The sequence below is a fragment of the Protopterus annectens genome, chromosome 12.part0, assembly GCF_019279795.1.
Source record: "Protopterus annectens isolate FY-2018-M chromosome 12.part0, PAN1.0, whole genome shotgun sequence".
NCBI classification, from domain to species: domain Eukaryota; kingdom Metazoa; phylum Chordata; order Ceratodontiformes; family Protopteridae; genus Protopterus; species Protopterus annectens.
Genome location: NC_056746.1, coordinates 18,690,223 through 18,715,862, shown reverse-complemented (window position 1 = coordinate 18,715,862; position 25,640 = coordinate 18,690,223). Strand labels below are relative to the sequence as shown.

The window sequence follows — 25,640 nt, the reverse complement described above, 5'->3', positions numbered from 1 at the left end:
TGTTAGTACTGGATCTGGTGCATTGTCCCTGACATCAACCATTAGTACCTGATCTGGTGCATTGTCCCCATCCACCATCAGCACCTGATCTGGTGCATTGTCCCCATCTACCATTAGCACCTGATTTGGTGCATTGTCCCTGACATCTACTATTAGTACCTGATGTGGTGCATTGTTACTAACATCTACCATTAGTACCTGATCTGGTGCATTGTCCTTGACATCTGTCATTAGTACCCGATCTGGTGCATTGTCCTTGACATCTACTATTAGTACCTGATCTGGCACATTGTCCTTGACACCTGGCATTAGTACCTGATCTGGAGCATTGTCCCCAACATCTACCATTAGTACTTGATCTGGTGCATTGTCCCTGACATCTACCATTAGTTCTTGATTTGGTGCATTGTCCCTGTCATCTACCATTAGTACCTGATCTGGTGCATTGTTACTAACATCTACCATTAGTACCGGATCTGGTACATTGTCCCCGTTATCTACCATTAGTACTTGATCTGGTGCATTGCCCCTGACATCTACCATTAGTACCTGATCTGGTGCATTGTCCCCGCCATCTACCATTAGTACCTGATCTGGTGCATTGTTACTAACATCTACCATTAGCACCTGATCTGGTGCATTGCCCTTGACATCTATCATTAGTACTTGATCTGTTGCATTGTCCTTGACATCTATCATTAGTACCTGATCTGGTGCATTGTCTCTGACATCTACCATTAGTACCGGATCTGGTACATTGTCCCCGTTATCTACCATTAGTACCTGATCTGGTGCATTGTTACTAACATCTACTATTAGCACCTGATCTGGTGCATTGCCCTTGACATCTATAATTAGTACTTGATCTGTTGCATTGTCCTTGACATCTATCATTAGTACCTGATCTGGTGCATTGTCTCTGACATCTACCATTAGTACCGGATCTGGTACATTGTCCCCGTTATCTACCATTAGTACCTGATCTGGTGCATTGCCCCTGACATCTACTATTAGTACCTGATCTGGTGCATTTTCCCTGACATCTGCCATTAGTACCTGATATGGTGGATTGTCTTTGACATTTACCATTAGTACCTGATCTGGTGAATTGGTCTTGACATCTATCATTAGTGCCTGATCTGGTGCATTGTCCTTGACATCTATCATTAGTATCTGATCTAGTGCATCATCCCCAACACCTACCGTTAGTACCTGATCTGGTGCATTGTCTTTGACATCTACCATTAGTATCTGATCTGGTGCATTGTCCCTGACATCTACCGTTAGTACCTGATCTGGTGCATTGTCCCTGACATCTACCGTTAGTACCTGATTGGGTATGATAAACTCATTGCATCCACATCAAAAGAACCATACTTAGTACCTCATTACACCTCTCTCTCCAATGTGTCTACTATGCATTTGCATAGTTTTATACAAACAAAAATTTTTATTGTTGATCTATTGAACTATATCAATGTAAAATTGTTACTTAGCTTCTTTTTAATGCAACTTTAACTTTATACATGCAAACCAACATATGTGAATCTATTTGCTATAACTGCTATTATATCAATATTGTTTAAAATTGTACTTGTTTAAAATGTACTACTGGAGCTTTTCTCCTCTGGTCTCCACTGAAGCCCAGTTGGACAAACCCGGTTAACAAATGTCAATAAATAAATAAATAAACATTATCATGTCATTTTGCTTTTCTGTGGACTATTTAGCACTGATATGATCTCTATAACTCTGCTCAATAGTTTGAATTTGGTAGATCAATGCGTAGAATGTTTTCTTTCATTAAACAACAAAATCGTTGTTTGCAATCTGTCTATATGTCAAAAGCATGACCAAATAAAATTCTCATGAAATCTTGGGATTGTATTTTTTGCTTAATCCTTCATTGTCCTCTAGTGAATTTATTTATTTATTTAACGTTTTTTAACCAGGTAGGTTAACTGGCCCATGGACCTTTTTAAGTCACAACCCAGGCCAGAGATGCCAGACAGTACAACTAAATATACAACAGAAAGTAGAACTATTAACATAGAAGTTTACACTGGCATTGGCAATAACATAGTTGTAGATATCGCACAGTACTGAATTATCATTTAGGAACAGATAGCTTGGAATTTTCAGATAGGTACATTTCATTATGGAGTGAGTTAATTAGCTTACATTTGAATTCCATAGAAGCATTTCAGTGAATATGAGCTAAATTAGAATTAAGCCAGAAGACTGAATACATAATTGCTCCTCACTTTGCAGGTGATTTCTAGCCCCCATCTCAAACATTTAGAAGCATCCTGTTTTATCAGGTATTTATTTAGTTGTACTTTGAAGCTAGTAAGTTTGTTGATTTGTGGTGTTTCTTCAGGGAGTTTGCTCCAACTGGAATGTGTATTTGTAGAAAGAGATTTTTCTAAGAGAGTACAAGACATAAAACTAAGTAATTTCTCAAAATTGGCCATTTTGTATGAAAGCACATTTCCTACACTATAAGTTGAGTAAGCATACGAAAGAAACATCTCTGTTAGCTGTGTAATAGACAAGCAAACCAGCTAAAATTTGAGACTATTCCCCATGCAGGCATTATTGACAGACATGCAAATCTGAATTTAAATTCTTATGATATGCAGCAGATAGCTAACCAATTCTCTGACAGAACCCATGTGGTAAGAAAAAGTGAATAATGGAACATAGAGACATAACTGTTCACTGCAATGTAAGCAAACAAACAAACAAAAAAAAAAAGCAAAAATGTATCCATGCAGCAGTTGAATCAGCAATGAAAGAAAATGAATTACGCAGTTGGTGTCTTGGTAGTCAAAAATAAAAATTAGATAAAGTAGTTGTTTTGACATATTGATTTTAAATCTAACACCTTATCCTGGCCTCCAGACTTAAGTTCTAAAAATACTGTAATACAGGCATTAATGTTTAGTATACCAGCTAAAGAATAAGGTCTGTACATAACTGAGACACTAAAAAAAGAGATGGTGTTTCAATGAAGCTTAACTCAGAAATGCCGGAACCCACCTAGTCATGTGACTAACATATGAAAGTTACTTCCACCTTCTTAAAGGTACAGTACGGACTAGGGATGTAGTTATCTTAAGTCTGGCAATAGATCTGCAAGGGATCTGAGCAACTTTTGTACAAAATCCCACCAGCCACTGTGTTTACTATAGAGTTTGATGGAGTCATGGTTACTGGGAAAATAAAGCAATGGGTAGTAATGCTTGTACCTTTCCAAACCTGCTTTAGTCACACTCCTCTTAGTCATTATACATCCCTGGCTTTGGTTCAATGTTTTAAAAATTGAGGTACGCTTAGATTTTACACTGTACCACTTGCAGTCTTACCATTACTGTATATGTTGTACCAGGAACCAGGTCCCTGAGTTCAGCTTTCCAGATGGTAGGGCAAGAGCTAGGATCCTGAAATGACAAAAGTGATTTTTATTTATTTGTTTTTTTGCCAATAAATGTAAAGTAGTAGAGTATTTAGAAAAACACAGTCTGATATTCAAAGAATATGAAAGCAGAACCACAAAAGAATATATTTAAGAACTTTGTCTTTAAGCCTCACCTCTGGAATCAAATTTACAACAGTAAATATGTTCCCATTTCTGCTCAGTTCACTACAATCCAGTATCCTTATGAAATCTGTTCCAAACTACACAAGCTGCTATATGTCATTATATTTTTTGTTACTGATATAATTCAACAGCTTTCATCTTTTGAGCACTGCCAATGCAGAGCACCTTATTAATTGTTATCTGTAACCATGAAAATGTATTGCATTACATTTACTTAATGGCAGGAGACAACATAGGTTCATAGGTTCATAGGTTGGTACTAGGCTATCAGCCCTAGGGCCTATACAAGCCTAGCCATAACAATTCCCTGGCTATTTCTTCCCACATTATTTACTTTCCTGGACCCCTGTCTAGCAGGGCGACTGACGTGATCCCTGGAGTGAATTTCCTTTCTCCCATCCAAACGTCAAGGTTCCTCTTGAAGAGGTCCAAAGAGGAACTCTGCTTGACATGTATGGGCAATCTATTCCAGAGTCTGGGGAGTCTCTGGGTCAGGAACCTATCCCTCCAGCATGTTTTGTTTATTGTGATGACAAGGTTTAGATCCCTGGAGCATGTAGCTTTGAGGGATTGGGATTTCTTTAAGTGTAGCATGTCCAACAGCTCTGGCTTTGACATGGCCTTGTATGTTAAGCAGAGATCGCCTCTGAGTAGACGATATGCGACAGAGTATAGCTGGAGTTTTTTAAGGCGGTCAGCGTAGGGCATCTGCTTTAGGCCTGTGATTCCTTTAGTGAGGTATTTCTGAGGCCTTTCCAGTTGTTGCAGATGTCTTGAGAGGTACATACCAAATGGGGCGTTGTATTCTATAATGGGTCTAATGAGGGATGAGTACAGTGGGACAATGACCTCCTTTTTTCTGGATGAAAAGCCCTTCGTGATGAGGTGTGCCACATAGAAGGATTTCCTGACTGTTGTGGCGATGTGGTTATCGAAGGTGAGACCACTGTCCACCTGTGTCCCTAAGTCTCTTATCACACTTTCTGTGTTTAGTGTACTGCCACCTATATGGTAATTCATGGATACATGTTTTTCCCAAAGGGATAACAATACATTTCTTGGCATTGAGCTTGAGCCCATGGCTCTGGCACCAAGCATCTGTTTCTGTAAGGCCCTTTTGTAGAGTATCCACATCATTTGGGATTCAATAATGGCTCCCAGTTTGCAGTCATCTGCAAACTTTGTTAGCCAGAGTCCCTTAGTGTTGACCTGTACTTCAGAGAAGTAGATGCCAAACAAGAGCGGCCCCAGGACTGAACCCTGAGGTACTCCACTTGTCACTTGTCTGGAGCTGGATTTGGAGTTGGCTACTTTTACAGTGTGGGTTCTATCAGTAAGCCATTTAGCAACCCATTGGGTGACATAGGGATTAATACCCAACTTAGTAAGTTTATCTATGATTCCAGAGTGGGGATGGTGTCAAAGGCCTTGGCAAGGTCTAGATAGGCTGTGTGGACCACCTTACCCTTGTCCATGGCTCTGGAGACTGATTCAAAGAAGTCAATCAGGTTCAGGAGACAAGATCGGCCCTTCACAAACCCAAACTGGGTGGGGTCCAGTGTTTGAAGGTTGCCAATGTCTTTGTTTATAAGTTTCATGATAATATGCTCCATGGCCTTGCAGATAAGGCTTGTCAGACTGATGGGACGGTAGTTTCCGGGATCCAAGGTGGATCCCCCCTTGTGGATTGGGATAACTGTAGCTCTGCGCCACTCAGTGGGCATGAAACCTGAGGTGAGGCTATGATTAAACATGACACTTAGGTGAGGTGCCAGTTCATATTGCAGTTCATGTAGTACACAGCCCGGGATGTCATCTGGTCCCATGGATGCTGTATTCTTGGCTTTAGAGAGTGCGTTTTGTACCTGTGTGGCCGTTATTACTGGAATTTGACAATCTTCCGGTATTGAGATGGGCCATTTAGGGGGTGAGAGGGGGTGAAGTTGGCACTGAATCGATCTGCCAGGATATTGGCAATATCCTTTGGATCAGTATATTTATTGCCATTCTGTTTTAGCTCAGAGCAGATCTGAGCATTGCCATTTAGATTCTTGACATAGTTATAGAATGCTTTGTGGTTGTCTTTGGAATCTTTGGCAATTTTATTTTCATAACTAGCTTTGGAGGATTTTATGAGGCATCTCAGTTTCTTACTGAGGCTAGTAAGGGAGATTTTGCATCCTGGGATTTTCCTCTTTTCTGGAAAAGTTTCTTCCTTTTGTTGTAAAGTTTGTTTATGGCAAGGGACCACCAGATTGGCTTCCTTTTTTTGGATGAGAGCATTTTGGTTCTATTTGGGATGGCACGATTCATGCATGAGTGGATGTGCTCGTACAGTGCCTTAGTGTAGGATTCAGCAGTTGAACTTTCAGTTCCCGTCTGCATGGGTGTCATGAAGTTTGTCACTTCTGACTTGAGTAGCATGAAGTTGGCTTTGGAGAAGTTTTTTTTGGTGGTTTCTTTACTGGGGGTGGGGTGGGATGTGGATGTTAAGGGTGATTAGCTTATGGTCAGACCTGACTAACGAGGGGTGACCATAGGTATGGAGCATTGATTTGCCATGTTGGTAATGACCAGGTCTAGGATATTGGAGCCCCTGGTGGGACTATGGATCAGTTGATCCAGGGCATTGGAATTTATGAATTCCAAGAACCGCTATGCAAAGGTGTTGGGACATGAGTAGTTTTCCCAGTTAATGGCAGGGTAGTTAAAATCACCCAGTATTAGGGTGTTTGTTTCTATCTTAATATTTTCCAGTATGTTTAAAAAGGTGTAGTGAGAATCTTGGGGTATGGTGGGGGATCTGTAGCAAGCTACAATTTGGATTGCAGTCTTACCTAGTGTTAGTTGCACTTGGAGAATTTCAGACACATTGTGTTGGCCAACTAGCCTGGTGGTGTGAATATCCTTGGTGAATATTGACACTCCTCCACCTTTAGTGTTTCGGTCCTGGTTTGGTGGCCGAAAAGTGTGGTAAGAGTTGTAGCCTGGTATTGCAGGGGTGCTCTCTGGAGCCTTGAACCTATATAGACTACCTTTTTAAGTGCATTTAACAATTTTCCTCTTACATCTTTTACCTTCTTCCTGTCCCATTTTACTACTGTGCCATCTTCTCTTGAATGCCTTGGCAGATTCCCTCTCTACCATCCATTCTTGTAGTCCATTCTGTGGGTCTAAAACTCTCTCTGTGAAGAGGTTCTTTGAGAAAGCCAGGCAGTAGTTAACATCTACAGCCTGCTGCCTGTGGACCCTCCGTCCACCTCCAACCTTCTTATTCCCAATGACCCCTTCACCTCTCTCTGAAATGATGCTGTACATCAGTATCACATGTTCCTCTCTTTTCTTGTCTCAAGTGAGGTGGGCTCTGGCTCTCTTAGCATCTAGTCATATTCTTTCTCAGATATCCCATAGATCTTTTTGGTAGCTTTCCTCTGTACTCTTACCAGCATCTTGATCTCCTATTTACACATATGGCTTTCAGAACTGCATGCAACACCCATGGAGTGGTTTGATCTCCATTTGTTGCCAGCCGTTCCACAGTTGATACTTTACACCAGATTTATTGTGAGCTACTTGTGGTACTTCCTATTTGTTTATAGTCTCATCTGATACCTTTCTGTCTGTCTAACATTTCCAAATCCTTTGCTAGACCTTTCCTCTCATTTTCCAGTGCTGCACCTATCTTTGTGCCATTGTGAAAGAGGATAATCCTATTCTCTTCTTCTATATCATCATCATCATCATCATCAATGTGACATTGTGCCTGTCATAACAATCCACTGTGTAATTCCAGTCAACCAAGCACCCATGTAATTCTTCCATCTTGGTCCTACTCTGGCATCTCCATTTTTTATGAGCCTGTTATGTGGGACTGAGTAAAAGGCCTTTTTAAAGTTTAGGTAGACTATGTCTGCCAATTTCATAGGTTAGCTAGTCATAAAACTGGAAGGTCCTTCTGACCATAAACCCATGTTGAACTCTGGAAATGCTACCAGCCTTCCCATCAAGATTCTCTTCATGCCTTCCCCTTCTCTGTTGTTAAACTAACATGCTTATAGTTCTTTCAGTGTTTTCTGCCTAAACTTTGTTCAAGGGTACTACATTTACTGTCTTCCAATCCTCAGACACTTCTGCACTAGCCATCAATCTGTTAAAGATCTCTGTCAAGGGGTCTGTCAACAGACGAGGCAGATTTCCAAGGACAGAGGGAGGCAGCCTGATCCTTGTGCTTTATTCTCTCTCTAAGGTCAGTAGGGTTCCCTAAGGATCTCAGCTTTCTCTTTGCCCTGTTATCAGTCCACTCTTCTCCTCATTATGCCTTGCTCCCCTCCCAGCATGGCACTGTCCCTGTGCTTTCCTTTGGAAAGATTGAATAAAAGTACTGTGTACTTGCTTTGTTTTTCTTTCCTAGTCTTCTGTGATATCTTTCCTATCTTTGGTCAGCCTGACCAGTTCTGTTCCTTCTTTCTGGTATGAAGCTATAAAGCCCTTTCTTCTCTTCTTGATCTCTTCTAGCAAATTCATTTCAGCTTACCCTTTTCTGCCTTCACCATCTTTTCTGCATTTCTATAAGCCTCATTGTACTTTCTTCTTTCCTAACCCTGTCCCTGCTTTCCACCTCTTTTGACATTGTTATTATCCTCCCATTCCTATGTAGCCATTTTGGCCTTCTGTTTTTACCTTTTTGCCTGCTCCTCACAGCTTTTTTGTAGCTGTGAGTACTCCTTCCCTTACCCATTCTCATAGCTTACATATTGTCTCATTTTGCTCTCAGCCTCCTAATTTATCCTGGATCACCTTTCCCAGCAGAATAGAAGTCACTCTTGTAAAATCCCTCACCACTGTCTTTGTTTTTTAATTTTTATTGTTCCCTCTTACCCTACACAACACTAGTTACATGATCACATTTAATAAATGATGTCTTAACCTGGACTTTCCTGACGTTCTCCATTTGGTTAGGACCAGGTCCAGAATTCCTCCCTTTCATGGTCCAAAACCTCAAGCATCTCATGCTCTCTAGATATCCTGGAGTGCAGAATCTCCCAGTCTGTCCTTCCTCCTACTCTACTCATTTGTTCTCTCCTTCAGTGTCCCGTGAACTCTGATCTTAGCTCTGAAAGATGATGCACTGCATTAATCCAGTAGCTCTCCCCCATTCCTGTACCTTAACTGAAGGGGCATTTAACATAGCATCTGCCCCTAGCTGCACACTTGCTCCATTGCTGATTTTGTATTCCTTCTCTCTGACCTCATGACAGATGCATTCTATTATGTAGACAGCTACTCCATCACATATCTCCCTCCTCTATGATTCTTGAACAAATCATAGGCATTTCTTGTGTCCTAGTCCTCTTGTCATTGGCTCATGATTCTGTAATTACATACAACAATGCCCACCCCCCACCCCCACATCACAGCATGCAGCATCCACATCTTCTTGTGGATGAAGCTTCCTTTGTGATCAGGGAAGATAGTGGACCTGACTAACACAGGAGAGGAGGAGGAAGATTTATACTTTATTGAAACCATTATGAAGGAAACTAAGGAAAGTGAAGTGAAAAATATAGGAAAACGTGCCTCCAAACTATTTGCAGCTATTGTTAAATCTGCTGGTGTAAAGTAAGCATCTACGGTCACAAGGTACAAGATTTTAGACTGTTTTTAAGGGACTATACTGTTTATGACAAAGGTTCCTTTAAATGCAGAGTCCCAACACGCTGAAAAAGAGAGATGATGCTGAAGAGCAAATATTGATCATTGTTCTTCTCCTTTTATGTTATTTTTTTGCAGGGGGGGTTGTACCCCCAATGTGGGGGGGGGACAGCTCCCACACCCCCAGACAATCTCAACATTCATATTAGAGCACTCATTTTTTTTTTCTCAGTGGAATACTGTGAACCAAAAGCCTATCAGGATTCAGGACTTACTATGATTGAATTGGAAGCTCAGCACAACCAAAGCCATGGCATAATTCAAGGGAGCCTCAGAAGGCCTTTGCATCTGTGCACATTGATGAAAGCTGGCTATATTATTTCATCCCTCGGCAGGTTTCACAATGAGTCAAAAGCTGGCTAAATGAGATCAAAACATACATTTACATTAAAATAATAACAAGTAAATAACCCACACGTTTTAGCATACCACATCTCTGATGCTAGTACAGCCTGTCTCAGCATTGTAGATATGAGAATTAATTTAAACTACTTCACATATGTACTTAGCACATTAGCTTGAAAACACATTTTGACTGCAGAGTAAAGTATCTTTCATACTCTAAAGAAGCATTAGCTGTGTGCAACATATTTACTAAAAAGTGTCAGCAACAGATGAATGCTACATACAAGTTGCAATATTTCATGTGAAATATATTGGCATGAAATGAATGGAGTGGTAGCTAGAAATTTTAAGTTATAAATCATATATATATATATATATATATATGTATGTATGTATGTATGTATGTATATATATATATATATATATATATATATATATATATATATATATATATCAGTTAAGCATTTGAACTGACACTCTAGTAAATATGCATTTTAAGCAGGTTTCTTTCTCACTCTGCTTGAGAATCCTTCTTAACATTACCACCTATAACAGCTCCATTACAATCTTGCTCAGATTCAAAATCCGACTAAAATTTTGGCTGTTAAACTTTTTGAAAGTGTTTGTCTTATGAGTCTGTACCCATTCAAGATGAAGTTATTACTGAACTACTAATGTGAGTAATGAAGTAAGGTTTTGCTCATAGATGAAGTTATTACTGAACTGCTAATGTGAGTAATGCAGTAAGGTTTTGCTCATAGATGAAGTTATTACTGAACTACTAATGTGAGTAATGAAGTAAGGTTTTGCTCATAGATGAAGTTATTACTGAACTGCTAATGTGAGTAATGCAGTAAGGTTTTGCTCATAGATTAAGTTATTACTGAACTGCTGTTGTAAGTACTGCAGTAAGGTTTTGTTCATAGATGAAGTTATTACTGAACTGCTATTGTAAGTAATGCAGTAAGGTTTTGCTCATAGATTAAGTTATTACTGAAATACCAATGTGAGTAATGCAGTAAGGTTTTGCTCATAGATGAAGTTATTACTGAACTACTAATGTGAGTAATGGAATAAGGTTTTGCTCATAGATGATGTTATTACTGAACTACTAATGTGAGTAATGCAGTAAGGTTTTGCCCATAGATGAAGTTATTACTGAACTACCAATGTGAGTAATGCAGTAAGGTTTTGCCCATAGATGAAGTTATTACTGAACTACCAATGTGAGTAATGCAGTAAGGTTTTGCCCACAGATTAAGTTATTACTGAACTGCTAATGTGACTAATGCAGTAAGGGTTTGCTCATAGATTAAGTTATTACTGAACTACCAATGTGAGTAATGCAGTAAGGTTTTGCTCCTAGATGGTTATTATTGAACTACCAATGTGAGTAATGCAGAAAGGTTTTGCCCATAGATGCAGTTATTACTGAACTACTAATGTGAGTAATGCAATAAGGTTTTGCCCATAGATGAAGTTATTACTGAAGTACTAATGTGAGTAATGTAATAAGGTTTTGCAGGAAAATAGGGAGTATATTGGTTGGATTTCAGATGTGTAATAAGAATACAACTTCCCTGTTTAAAATATGTTCTGTGCAATGTCTAGTCCTAGTTACAAATTCCTTCATATTGGTTTTCTTTCTAGCATAATAACTCTTAAAATCATAGCCATTGCAGCTCCAGGTCTAGACAAAAGAAGAAAGTATTGTTTGTCTCAGTTAAACTAAAAGAAATTCAGCAGTAGGGAGACAGTGTTTAGTGTTACACGTATATTAGTGATCTGGTAAGGGGGGGGGGGGGGTTATGCAATCTCACAGTAATTGACTGCATTTTATAAGCTAAACAGATGCAGACCAATGATAGTTTTGATGTTTTTTCAGTGGACGTGTGTATGTGTGTATGTGTGTGTGTGCGTGTGTGTGTGTGTGTGTGTGTGTGTGTGTGTGTGTGTGTGTGTGTGTGTGTGTGTGTGTGTGTATATCAAGCTTGTAATGATGTCATTAATAATTTGCATATATGGTATATGATCAAAATGACTAACGGAGATGGTCTGCAGATGGAAAACTCAAAAGCTGGAAGTTCGAATTTCCATTTTGCTGAACATCTCTGTTTTCGAAAGTTCATATCAGTGAATGAACAGGTCAGTTCCTGATATGAACTCGAATTACTGTACAGAGATCTCGGTACAGTGCGGTTTGGGATATGCATCCCTTTCCTCACTGTAGTGTGGTATCGGAGTTGGAATATATAGTTAGCAGGGGCTGTAGGGGGCTGCACCCTCCCCACAGGGCAGGGGCTTGCTCCCCTGCAAAAATGTGATGTGAGTGTAGGAGTTTAAGTTGCCTGTGCTCCATACGGACATCATGTAATCTCTTAGATAATGTCGAATCTGCTGAATTTGTTCAGCAGATTCAACATTGTGATCTGTTGAATGTTTTTACATTCACTATTTTTTGTCAGTTTTTCCAACTGGGATAATATCCTGCGACATTTTGATAGTAAACTATATATATATATATATATATATATATATATATATATATATATATATATATGAGTCCACTACTGGAGATCGAAATTACACTATTTTGAAATCCGGAAGTAGATGCCTACTAATGCGAAAGTGTACTTCACCGAAAGTGCACTTTCGCGAACACCACTAGAATGAATGGGCAATGTCCTCCACTGGGTGCGGTAGTCACAGACCTTAGGGTTAGGGCTTGGGTTAAGTATAGTGGATAGCCCTAGTAGGTATCCACTATCCTTAACCCAAGCCCTAACCCTAAGGTCTGTGACTACTGCACCACAGTGGAGGACATAGGTCTGTGACTACTGCACCGTGGAGGACATACAATTTCCTCCACTGTGGTGCGGTAGTCATGGACCTTAGGGTTAGGACTTGGGTTAAGGATAGTGGATAGTCCTACTAGCTATCCACTATCCTTAACCCTAACCCTAAGATCCATAACCATTCGCTCAAGTGGTGTTCGCAAAAGTGCACTTTCAGTGAAGTGCACTTTCACGTAACCATGGGTCTACTGTTTCTTTTCGAAAATGTGAGTTTTCGATTATATACAGTAGACCCATATATATATATATATATATATATATATATATATATATATATATATATATGTGTGTGTGTGTGTGTGTGTGTGTGTGTTATGTTAGTATGGTGTATGTATAAATATATATATATATATATATAGGAGTACTGAAATTAAACAAAACACTCCTAGAAATGTGCAGTTTCGTACACATGTTGACTATCTGTGTAATCGACCATATTTTGTCAGCTACACAGATGTTGACCATCGCTAGAGTGGAAATATTTCATAGGACCCATACATATAAAACAATTTAATGATGTGATTAATAAAGTGTCCTTGTTCTCAATAAGTTATTAAATATTGGCTTGCTTTGTTTTGTGACTTTTTGGCTTTTCTAGTGTTTGATATTTAGTAGCTTAATGCAGATCTGAACAGATCTTGTAAGTTTGATCTGTAGAAACGTGAGACAAAATGACACAGCATTCCTTTGCCTGTATTTGCATTTTTATAAAAAAAAATAACCATATAATTCTTACAGATGGAATTATTTTGGGATGTGTGTGTGTTCAACTTTTGGATTTTGTACATTCTTTAAATGAAAGTCTACTTGCCATATTACGTATCTCTGTATTTATATTGTCCTTGTATGTGTGCTGAACACTCTTGGCTTGCTGTTTATACATTTCAATGGTGTTGCCATACAGTGACAAGTTTTCCATTTATAGTCAGCTATTCAGGTTATCTGAGAGCTCTCCTTGTTAGTTTAGCACTTATACAGTTTTGCATTATCTATGTTTTGATTTCATTTTTAGCATTTGTAACTGTAGTTCTTGCCATTATTCTTAACCTGGTCTAATATACCCTTCTCAGAGAAAATAATTAGCTTACTTGGCTTTATATATGAATACATATCTGTTTTAGCTGTTAATATATTGAATATCAAATGAGAAAAAAACAACGGCCTAGGAACAAATAAAATAATAATAGTGTAATAGTGATAAGAGAATTACAAATAGAAGGGATCAGATTAAGACAGGGACATATGCATGTCGTTACAGTCGAGCTTGCTTTACCATTTCTTAAGAACAGATTGTTCAGCATCCTGTATATAACTTTGTATTTAAACCAAAGAAATATGCTGACTGTTTGGCTATATGTGATGCCTGTATTTGTTTTTATGTTGGGAAGACCAACAAGATGCTAAAAGCAGAATTATGAGGCATCTATATGATATAAGAACCTGGAATTTAAGGAATGCTTTGGTTAAACATATATTTGAGAATAATGGACATACTTTTTATTTTAAAGTGTTGCAATATATCCAATTAGTTGAAGTGGGGATTTAATAAATTTGACAGAGCTGAAATGGAATGGATACTTAGGTTACAAGCCGATAAGTATACAGGTTTGAATGGATGCATACTGTTAAAACCAGCCCTTAAGTGGCGGAGACAAAGATGTTAGTTTTATTGAAAGAATTGTAATGAATATTGATTGGGTGAGTTTACTTTAAAAGATGCATTGTTTTTAACTGTTGATAGATCTGAAGAAACATTATTTCAATGCAAAAGCACTCGTGTTTGTATTTTATATTGTTTTATTAAAAGTTTATAGCTGTTTACAGCTGTGGTAGCCGTATTGTTTTATGTTTTATTAATATATTGAGTATGCCATATTCATTTTCACCAGACATTTGTAAACTTGTATGTAGGTCTATTGCCCCAGTTACATTTATTGCAGTCATACATTTCTCAAAATATTGCATCCACATGTGCCATTTTGGACGTACAGCTGCTCATAATCACAATCAACTACTGGCAGAGGGCTTGCTGCTTAGGTGACATTTTCATATTACTTCTTTAATAATGTTTTTTTTTTTAGCTTTAGATATATTGATTTGACTGTAACTTCCCCTGTATTGCAATAGGAGCTAAATACATGGAGTTTTTGGCTACACATGAGTGTTATGCTGTTGTGACAATCTTATACAATTTGTATTTACCAACCACCAGTCTGAAATAATTGCTACCACTTTTTGTCTAAACAGCCTACTATGCAACTTAAATGTTTTCCAGGTAAAATATCTTATTTCATAAAAGGCTCTGTAGTTTTCTTTTGTGCTGTAGCTTATCAGACTTTAATGGCTATCACATCTCCCTTCTCCATTGTTGTCTTATGGCACATTCTAATTGGACGCAGACTATGACACCATTTTCCATTATAGTGACATAGTGGGACACTACTCAAAGCACTGACTAATTTAACGTATCTCACTGCAATATATGAAACTTTACAAACGTTAAAATAAATTAAAAGTTACAATGTGAGTGTAGTTTCATTTAAAAAAGTTTGGTTTAATGAATAAAACACAACTGCAGTCTAAGCTGATATACCTTCATTTGGCTGCTTACATGCAGACTTCAGCTTACTATTAAAAACAGTTGCTGCTTTTCACAAACATGTAGCAGTCTTTTTAGAATACACATTTTCCATGTAGAATGATGTGAAGCAAATGAAAATCAATATTTAGGGTCTGTAGTGCTACACTTAAACTACATTGCAGTGAACCCTGACTGAAATCCACTGCGGTTTTAACACATCCAAACTAGGGGACAATTCATGGAAACTTCAGACACTTTCTCCAGCTATTGATATAGCTGGAATAGATGATGATGGCTTTTATGGGCTCATGGTTGAACATTACATTGGAATATTGCAAGGAAAAATTTGCTTTAAAATATGTAAAGAGAAGAGAAAGCTGTAATAGAGTTAGTTATGAGATGTGTTATGGTATATTTTTTATGATACACCTAGTGCAAATGACATTTGTATTGATTTTCTTGTTTTTTTCTCTGCATAAGATATGCATGAACTCTTTCTTGGTGTATGTGATGATGAAGTTTTCTAATTTTAACTTAGAATCAGCCCCTCTCTCACATGGAAATACCCTATCTATAACAAAAAAAAAATAAATAAATTGATACATGATGTACTATGTATGTAAAGTTCATTGTGCTGATTTCTAATTCTAACTGCTCTTGTGTGTTCAGCTGTCCTGTCCTTTAATCTCTGTGTAGCCAGTAGAAAACTTAGAAATTAAATGGCAATTTAGACTTAATGCTATGTGCCCACCAGGGCTCAATGAAAATATTGCCATCTTACCTATATTAAAAACAAGAGCATTAACTTTGTGATGAACGCTCATATGCATTTACTGTCATTAATAGCAACTATTTATTGTTTACCTTAGTGTTAGCATTATGACATAGACTTTCAACAGCAAAACAGATCGTTTTAATATTAAGCATTTGACAGTAATGATTTTATTTAAATATCAGTATAGTTGGATAAAAGGAAAACAGTTTTTACGGCTAAGAGCCAATATTGTTATGGTATTGTTATAGATTAAGATGTAAGTTTCATCAGTGATAAGCTATATATATATATATATATATATATATATATATATATATGCGGTCATTGAGACCTTGTTTAAAGCTGTGGAGAGTACACCAACAGTGCAAGGTTATAATGCCTTCCACACATTTAGACCAGCTGCTACACAGACAGGGACTAAAGGTGGTGGTGTCTCTGTTTACATCAAAACTAAATATACTTCAAGACTGGTCAAACAGGACAATGCACTTGAGCTGCTCCATGTTCAAATCACCATAGGCAAAATCCAATATTACTTCCTTGCCAGCTATAGGTCCTCCTCTATGACACAGGAAACCCATACTATGTATCTAAACTTATTCAAAACATTAACCATTCAACCCAATACCATATTCATGGGCAACTTTAATTACCCCACTATTAACTGGAGATCCTATACAACACCAAATGTATAGGCACAGAGATTCCTGGATTTTGTAAACACTAACGTCCTGAACCAGATAGTCAATACACCAACCAGGGGTGCAGCCATACTGGATCTGGTCCTCACTAATATGGGAGAGCGCTGCACATGACCTATCAGGGACTCTGGAATTGCTATTTAATCATAACCTCCAAACAGGCATCATGCCTCATGAATGGAGAACAACAACAGTTATCCCACTGCACAAATGAGGGCCATCTCTGGACCCTGGAGACTACAGAGCCATAAGTCTCACTAGTCTTGTATGTAAAGCCATGGGAAGAATTATCACGGAAATGATCAATAGTGATACAGTAAACCTCCAGACACTGGACTCAACCCAGTTTAGTCAAGGGTAGATCATGCCTACTCAGTCTGGTGGACTTCTTTGAGAAGGTCACCAAAGCAATGGATGAGGGCAAAATGGTTGACACTGCCTACCTTGACCTGGGCAAGGCATTTGACACAATACCCCACTCAGGCATTGTTGACAAACTCAAGAGGTTAGGTGCAAACTTGTATGTCACCTGGTACATAGCCAACTAGCTCACAGACAGGACCCAGGAAGTTAGAGCTGGGGATTACACCTCTACAAAGAGGCCAGTTACAAGTGGGATCTCTCAGAGATCAGTCCTTGGACCCCTCCTTTTTTGGCATTTACTTCTTTGAAGTCAGAGCCAATGTCAGTGGTCTCTGGCTGACTAAATTTGCAGATGATTGCAAATCAGGAGCTGTCATTGAATCCTACACTGACACAAATGTTCTCTAGGAGGGGCTGTCACAAACAAACCACTGGTGTCATGGACTAAAACTTAATGTCAAGAAATGCATAATAGTATCCTTTGGGAAGTCATCCATCCCTGGTAACTATCATATTGACAACACACCCCTTAGAGATGACCCAGTAGTCAGGGACTTAGGGATGCACATAGATAGTAATTTAGCCGTTCCCCATCATGTGTCTACAGAAGTGAGGAAATCATTCTATGTTGCAGAACTTATAAACAAAGGTATGGCATCTAGGTCCAAGGAAGCCATTGTTACACTGTGTTCGGCATTCATCAGACCTGTCATTGAGTACAATGTCCCCTTTGGTATGTACCTAACCAGGCATATCCAACTTTGGAATGTCCACAGAGGTTCCTCACTAAAAGAATAAAGAGCTTAAGTAAAATGTCCTAAGCAGATTGCCTCAAGGCTCTATCCCTGAATTCTGTCTCCCACAGACTTTTGAGGGGAGATCTATGCCTGACATAAAGAGTATTGTCAGATTGTACTCTGATGCACCTCCTGCATCTCTGAAAAACAAACAGCACCAGAATTACCCATTCTAAGGACTTGAACCTTGCCTGTGACATAAATAGGACCTGCTGGAGATACAGGTATGTATCCAAGAGATTATCCAATCTCTGGAACAGGCTTCCCAACTTTGTGAAGCAGAGTTCCTCCCTAACCCAATTCAAGTGCAACTTGGACAATTGGATGGGGGACAGGAAATTCATCCCTGGTTTGGCACCTATGTCTCTAATGGACACAGGCAATCTGTAAATGGTTCATCTCTCAGGTCCTAGATTGTAAATGTTTCATCTCCCAAGCCCTTGCTTAAACTTATCAAGGGTATCAGAACTTGATAGAGATTTAGGATGCATGGCTAGGCTTAAAAAGGCTCTTGTGGTTGTTAGCCTAGTAAAAACCTATGAACCTATGTGTGTGTGTGTGTGTGTGTGTGTGTGTGTGTGTGTGTGTGTGTGTATATATACATATATATATATATATATATGTATATATACATATATATATATATATATATATATATATATATATGTATGTAGAGAGAGAGAGAGATGAATTCTGCTCAATAGATCATATGCACAACTGTTCATAGGTTTATAGAAGTTTACTAATCTAATGGCCCTTGATCCCTTACAAGCCTAGCCATATTTATATCGAGTTGCCCCAGTTGTCAGTGGTTAGGTGAGTGAAGTTCACAGAGGTAAGGGTCTATAGTTAATAATGACTTCTTCTGTCCAGGAGGGACATGGATGCCACTCATTCATTGATTTAGGTTAGGTTTGTAGAAGGCCAGGGAGGTGCTCTGTTTCTCATCAACTGGAAGCTTGTTCCAGAGAAGTGGCAGTCTCTGGGAGATGTATCTATCTCTTCAGCATGACCTGTTCATGTCAGAGACTAGGTTAAGATCCCTGGAGTGAGTGACCCTCATGCAGTTTGATTTACGAATATGTAGCATTTCCATCAGGGCTGGGTCAGAGACTGCTCTGTAAGCCAGGAACAGGTCACCCCTTAGCATCCTGTAGGAGACAAATACAGTGACAGAGCTTTCAGTCTTTCCATGTAAGACTTGTTCTGTGTACCCTGTAATTTCTTGATGAGAAACCTCTGTGGCCTCTCTGTTACAGATGGCTGGTGAAGTACATGTAAAAGGGAGCATTGTACTAAATTATTGGTCTGATGTGGGGCAGGTATAATGGAATTATAACATCCTTAGATCTAGATGTGATGTCTTTACTTACAAGATGTTCCACATAGAAGGATTTCCTTACTGCCATGGATACATGGTGATCAAAGTTTAGGTTGCTATCAACCTGAGTACCCAGATCACATACTGCAGGGTTTACACTTAGGGGGTGCTGTCTATAATGTAACTATCAGGGATGTCAGCTTTCCCAAAGGGAATAATAATATATTTTTTGCATTTAGCTTTAATGTGTGGCTTTGACACCAGTCATTTGTCTGCATTAATCCTGTCTGCAGTATATTAACATTGTTGGGGGACTCAATGATTTCTCCCAATTTGAAGTCATCAGTGAATTTAGTCAGCCACAGGCCATCCGAGTTTGTCTGGACTTCTGGAAAATAAATTCTGAACAATAAGGGGCCCATCACAGAACCCTGTGGTATGCCACTGGTAACTGGTCTTTTGATAGAGATGAAATCACATATAGAAAGAAAGCAAGAGGAAATAAGGGCATACAGCAAATAGGTGGATAGATTCTGTGAGAGAACACCAGCAACAGTCAGACATGAGTGATGAAGAAGGTAAGGAGGGTGGCATTGAATAGAGAAAGAAATGGCAACAGTTGACATGATACTTTGTCCCCATGTAGAAAATGGGAAAAAGGAGGTCGATGATGACGATGATATGGCTGGATCTTATGATGTGATGTATTAATCTTTATAAGGTTTCATGTAGTTCATCCAAAACTAGTAATTTATTTCTTCATAATAATAAGGGGAGGCTATAACTGCTTGTGATGGATGGGATCTCTGTGGATGAAAATACCTTATACTCTAATCATCTGGCCATTTTTAAACCATCTGTAATCTGGAGTTGTAGGACTGGTGTGCATGTCTATGTGAATTCTTTTTATTTACCTTTTTTGTTGAACAGGTTAGTGCACTTAGGTTGGAATACTTTGGCTACAGTGTGTTTGTATGAAACAAATTTGAAATTTATGACTTTGGTCACTATTGAGAAATATAACAATCAGGAAGGTGAATCAAAGAACACATCCATTTATGCAGAGTCCTAAATATAATGCAGTGGGACCCATGCTTTGAAAACAGCCTGGGACCCAGGTACACTTCATTTCTGTAATCACTGTAAAAGTAAAGAAGAAAATAATATGAACACTGACAGGTTTGAACAGTGTTTATGGTAATTATGGATAGAGGGACAAGTAATAGGTTACTGTAATGGTTATGGGAAGTGGGGGGCTGGCCCATTACCCTGCCTAGAGTCCCATTTGATCAGGATCTGGCTCTGCAGGGGGATGATTGATTTTGTGATAGAAACATATCTATATCTATATATCTATCTTATCTATATATATGGGTGTACTTTCCTACAATGAAAATTCACTTTTTCGAAATGGGATAGTACATCCCCACTTAAGCAAAAGTGCACTTCAATGAAAGTGCAGTTCCGCTTAAGCTCACTAGACCGAACCTACTGCACCACAATGGAGGACATTGAGAAACAGGCTATGTACTCCACTGTGGTGCGATAGTCACAGACCTTAGGGTTATGGCGCAGGGCAAGGTAAGGAGATAGCCCTACTAACTATCCCCTTACCCTAACCCGTGCCCTAACCCTAAGGTCTGTGACTGCTAGCCCATTCGTCTAGCGGGTTCGCGAGAGTGCACTTTCGTGGAAGTGCACTTTTGTGTTAGTGTGGGTGTACTTTTGAAGTTTGATGTAGGGAACTTTCGTTCTTCAAAAGTACACCCATATATATATATATATATATATATATATATATATATATATGGGTCTACTTCATAACATTGAAATTTCATTAAATGTCATTTTGTTAAATCAGAAATCATTGAAAACTCATTTTGTGGAGTCATATCTCACAGAAAATTTTGTGTAGAGTAAATACACCTTAAAACTTTTTGTTTTGGGAGGAATAAGCCCCCTGCACCTCCACAATCCCCTTAATTTAATATACTAACTCCATAGTTGCACATCCATGAAACACACACACACATAGTGAATACAAACTACAGCAAAAGAAGTGATTGTCTACAAATTTCTAGTTTTCTCTGAATTATGATTCAATGAATATGTTTTCAATGAAATGAGTTCTCAATACATTTTCAATGATTAGTGATTTGACAAAATGAGCTTCAGTGAAATGCATATGTGTATCTAAACTCAGAACCATATTCACGATATTACAGACACACACACACACACACACACACACACACACACACACACACACACACACACACACACACACACACACACACACACACACACACACACACACACACGGCTGGCTAACAAATTGTTGATGCTCATATTGCCGAAAAAACACAGGAAAAATACTGGAGAACAGCAAATGTTGCACATAATTTTCTTCTTTAAACTTGTTTCTTTTTTCTTTTGCAGGGGAGCATTGCCCCTTTGCACCTCCAGATATGGGGGAAAGCCCACCCAATATCCAACTTACATTTGCCAACTCTGAGATAGACAAAACTAAGTGAAAGAATATTCTGACAAATGTCAATCTTGGACTTCGTATATGTATTAATCTTCATTTTTGATCATTCAGTCTTTACATTCTGGGATTCAATATTGTGAGTCTCAACATTTCAAACGGTTACAAAAATATATACACATATGTAGGTATGTGTATGCATGTGTGCGTGTCTGCATATATTGTGACTATAACATGTTGACTGGAAAACATGTGAGGTGCCATTAAGGATACTGCATGTACTGTAGTATGGATCATGGGAATATTCTCATGGCAGTTAACTAGATAACAAGATTTTAATTGACAGTCAAGGCTGCAGATAAGGTGGTTGCAAGCAGCAAACCAGGGTGGGTAGTTTCAGTCCTGGAGGATCATTTGAAGGAGGACCCAGGGATTGTGGAATAGGAGACCCTAGTTGTGGTTAATCTAGCTTGAGAAAGTGCTTGCTTACAGAACTGGAAACAGTGGCTAGGAGAAGTCAGCAGCCATGGACTTTGGATTTAAGACAAACTGGATCCTTGAGAGGCCATGAGGACTGTGAATCTTTGATAAAAACAGCCTAAAATACTGTGTATTGTGTTTGGATTTTAAGCCACATGGGCTATGAGTTTGATTTTCTTTGACTTTTGAAAATAAACCTGTATTTTATTATATGTCCCATCTCCAGTGTCTCCTTGGATTAATTATATATATATATATATATATATATATATATATATATATATATATATATATATATACATACACACACATACACACACACACATACATAGCTACATGGCATTTGAGTGACTGCCATCTCTGTGATGGTCATTTTTGTGAACCCACCTTGGTGAATGTTCTTTTTGGTGATTACAATGATTGTTGACTTCTCAACCTCTCAACTGTGTGAGATTCCTGCTACATATCAATGGCACTTGAGTATGAGGGCTTCTTTTTCTGCTCTAACAAAAATAAGCACTTATGTCTTGCCACTTGTACTGCTTTTTGTGAGCCCTGCAATCACAGTAAACTCTCCTTGGTGCATACCTCTCAAAACTGTCCAGATGTTCGCAGAATGTCCAGATTTTTGGCTCATACTTTTGGTCTGTTCCTCATAACCTTTGTGGTTTTCTGGCAAGTTACGAGGATGATCTGAGGAATGAAGTCACTAAATAATGACGTACATTTGAGTTTCAGGCATCAAGAGTGAGTGCTGTGGAAGAATTACCACTGTAGGGCTAGCCACCCTGGCTCTAGATATTTTAATGCCAGACAAAGACTTACTGGATTTTATAGGGACAGCACCAAGATTTATTTTCATGAATAAGAAATCCTTTAAGTGCCTATTATGCTATGGACCAGTGAAGAAGTCTGATCCCAATTCTGCTAAAGGCACCTTCCCTTGTGGAAGGTGTAATGTTTGTATCTTTATTAGTTAAAGTAATAGTTTTAAATATCCTGTTACAGGGAAAGTGCATAGATTTGATGCATTAGCTAGTTGTCAGACTAAGAATTTAGTCTATTTTGCCCAGTGTAATACTTGCCAACGTTTTTATATTGGCAAAATGACCAGGACATTGATGGAAAGGGTCAGAGAGCATGCTAGATGTATTAGGCAGTCAGGTGAGAAGAATTCACTGGCTAAACATGTTATAGATAGTACCAGTAAACATAATTTTAGCTTTATGGTAATTGAGACTATACCAGAAGATCAGAGGTTGGGTGACATCTCCAAAAAGAGTAGGGAGTTTTAATGGATATTGCAATTGCATGTGGATAAGTGCAAGGGTTTAAATGGGAGGGTCTCTTTAAGATCAGCCCTTAAAGAAGAAGGCTGTTCAAATGAAGTGAATATTTATTAATTAACAGAGTACACAGGACTAGTTTGCAATGAGCCTATTGGTGGAATCTGAACGCCTTGGGGGGTATTTATCTGAATTTTTGTAACTTGTTTTATGATCTGATGAAGCTGGTATAGTCAGTGAAAGTGCTTACATTTGTTTGTATTTTTTTTGTGAGTTTTTATTCTTGTTCATGTTATGGTTTCATCACTGTGCTACCTCCTTGGAATTTGTTTTTTATTTTTGATTGTCTTTCTCACTTTGGAGATAGATATGGCAGAGGGACTGGAGCTGAATTTGGAAATGGACTTTAACCTAGAGAAAACGGGCATGAATAAGGACAAAGCCTGGTTACATAAGTTGCTGTATATGGACAGAAATCCCCTGCTGTCATTTATTATTTATTTATTTGCAGTTTGTTTTCTAGGATAGTCCATTGGGCTACAAGGAGCCCATTTTCAATGGAGTGCTGGGGAGAAAAGCTCCAGAGAAATACAAATACATAGTACAGAAAGAGCACAAATCTATAATATATGTTTCAATTAAATGTTAAATACATATTTTGTATAGTACAAACCCATATTGCACAATTCAAATAGATGTTACATAATACAGAAATAAAAGATTTTCATTAGGAAAATTACATCAGGTTAATTCAGTAAGTAGTAGTTTTTTTTGTTTAGGGAATTACAATGAGGTAAGGATGTAAAACTTTAGGAGGTAGTGACAGGCAACACAGTTTGGAAAGTTAGGAAGATAGTTTTTATGCAGTTTCTAAGCAACTTGAAAATGACTTATATGAACTCATACATTTACAGTGGCAGTGCTTGCATTTTGAGGCTTACTTGCATTTTAAAATTATACATTGAGGCACGCGTGTGTTAATGATGCCTTCTTATAGAACTACTCAAATAGATTTGCTAAAACAGTGGCAGAAACTTAACTTAGAAATTAGCTTTGGGTATTTGAATGTATTAATTGAATATTTCAAGCCAAGAGAGGCAATGCTGGTTGAGAGAATGAAAAAACTTCAGCAACAGCTGTTTGATTAATTTCCAGCTGATTTTGTATCAGCATGACTGAATAAATTAACTGATGCAGTGTCCTGGTATGGAATATGTTTGCAGCAACATAAAAACAAGAAAATAGATTTAGCCGATTTTAGACAAGGTCATCTTTTGTCTTGGAAGAAATCGAGCTCGTTCTATTGGCCAAGGAGCTGATGGTGAGAAAGACATTGGCGGATCTTCCAGAGCTGAGGACCAACTGAATTAGCTGAATATTCATCACGCTGAGGAATGAATGATTGGAGAGGCCTCTACTACTTTCAATCAATAGAATGGCTTGCCTGTTTAGCACCCAGTTCCGGGTGTTAGGGGAACAGAGCAGAGACAGCCAGATGTGTGTCCTAAAACCAACAGAGTAGAAATCTTGCTGGGTTTTGATACACTTCCTCTACCTATCAGGAAAAGGGACAAGACAAAGGAATCATTCCAAAAGCCGTGGTTGGAAGAGACGGTTGAATTCACAAGAGGATAAAATGATGCATTCCCTAAAATGGATTTGGAAAAAAGGTATAGTACATTAGTACACAATATAGTACACAAAAAGTTATCATTTGCCCCTGCAAAAGGAATGGATTTGGGACAAACTATGCTAGACATTAAACTTTTTGCAACAAACTTTCAGTTATAGACTGTTTTTTCTGGTGAACAAGGTGCTGATTTGTTTAAAAAAACAAGTGAATATAATCCTGTTTTAAATGCCAGTCTAGAAGTGTTTTGCAATGCAAGTGAGTATGATATGACACAGCTGTAGTGATGTTAAGGACAAAAACAAATGTTTTAATTTAAGGAAAACTTAGATGTTGATATTAAATGCATTACAATGAGATGATAACATTTCCATCCGCCAGCAGATAACGGCGGGTCTATACTTATAATGGACACTGAGTTTTATAGAATGACCACCGTTAATATGCTTAGTGATCCTCAGACTTATGAGATGCTTGATTTGATGAGAGTGTATAATATTATTAGTGGTGTTAATTCTACTCTACAAGATTGTTTGTTAGGAAGGAATGTCTCAGAAGATCTCGTTAAATACTTGGTTGTTAATAAGCCTGTGATACCTGTTTTCCAAGGCTTACTGAAGATTCACTAAGATGAACTTAATCCACCATTCAGACCCATAGTATCTGGACAGGGGTGGCTCACTGAGCCAATGTCAATTTATG

General features: G+C 38.3%; 1 protein-coding gene across 3 annotated transcripts in view; it reads right to left on the bottom strand.

The window, feature by feature from the left end:
- The window catches only part of LOC122817317, a 322,631-nt gene that overhangs the window by 67,828 nt on the left and 229,163 nt on the right, over positions 1-25,640 (bottom strand). For all 3 annotated transcript variants that reach the window (XM_044090537.1, XM_044090538.1, XM_044090539.1), the window contains one exon: positions 3,369-3,443. In XM_044090537.1, coding sequence (XP_043946472.1) covers positions 3,369-3,443 — 75 coding nt within the window. The remainder of the gene's footprint in view (positions 1-3,368; positions 3,444-25,640) is intronic.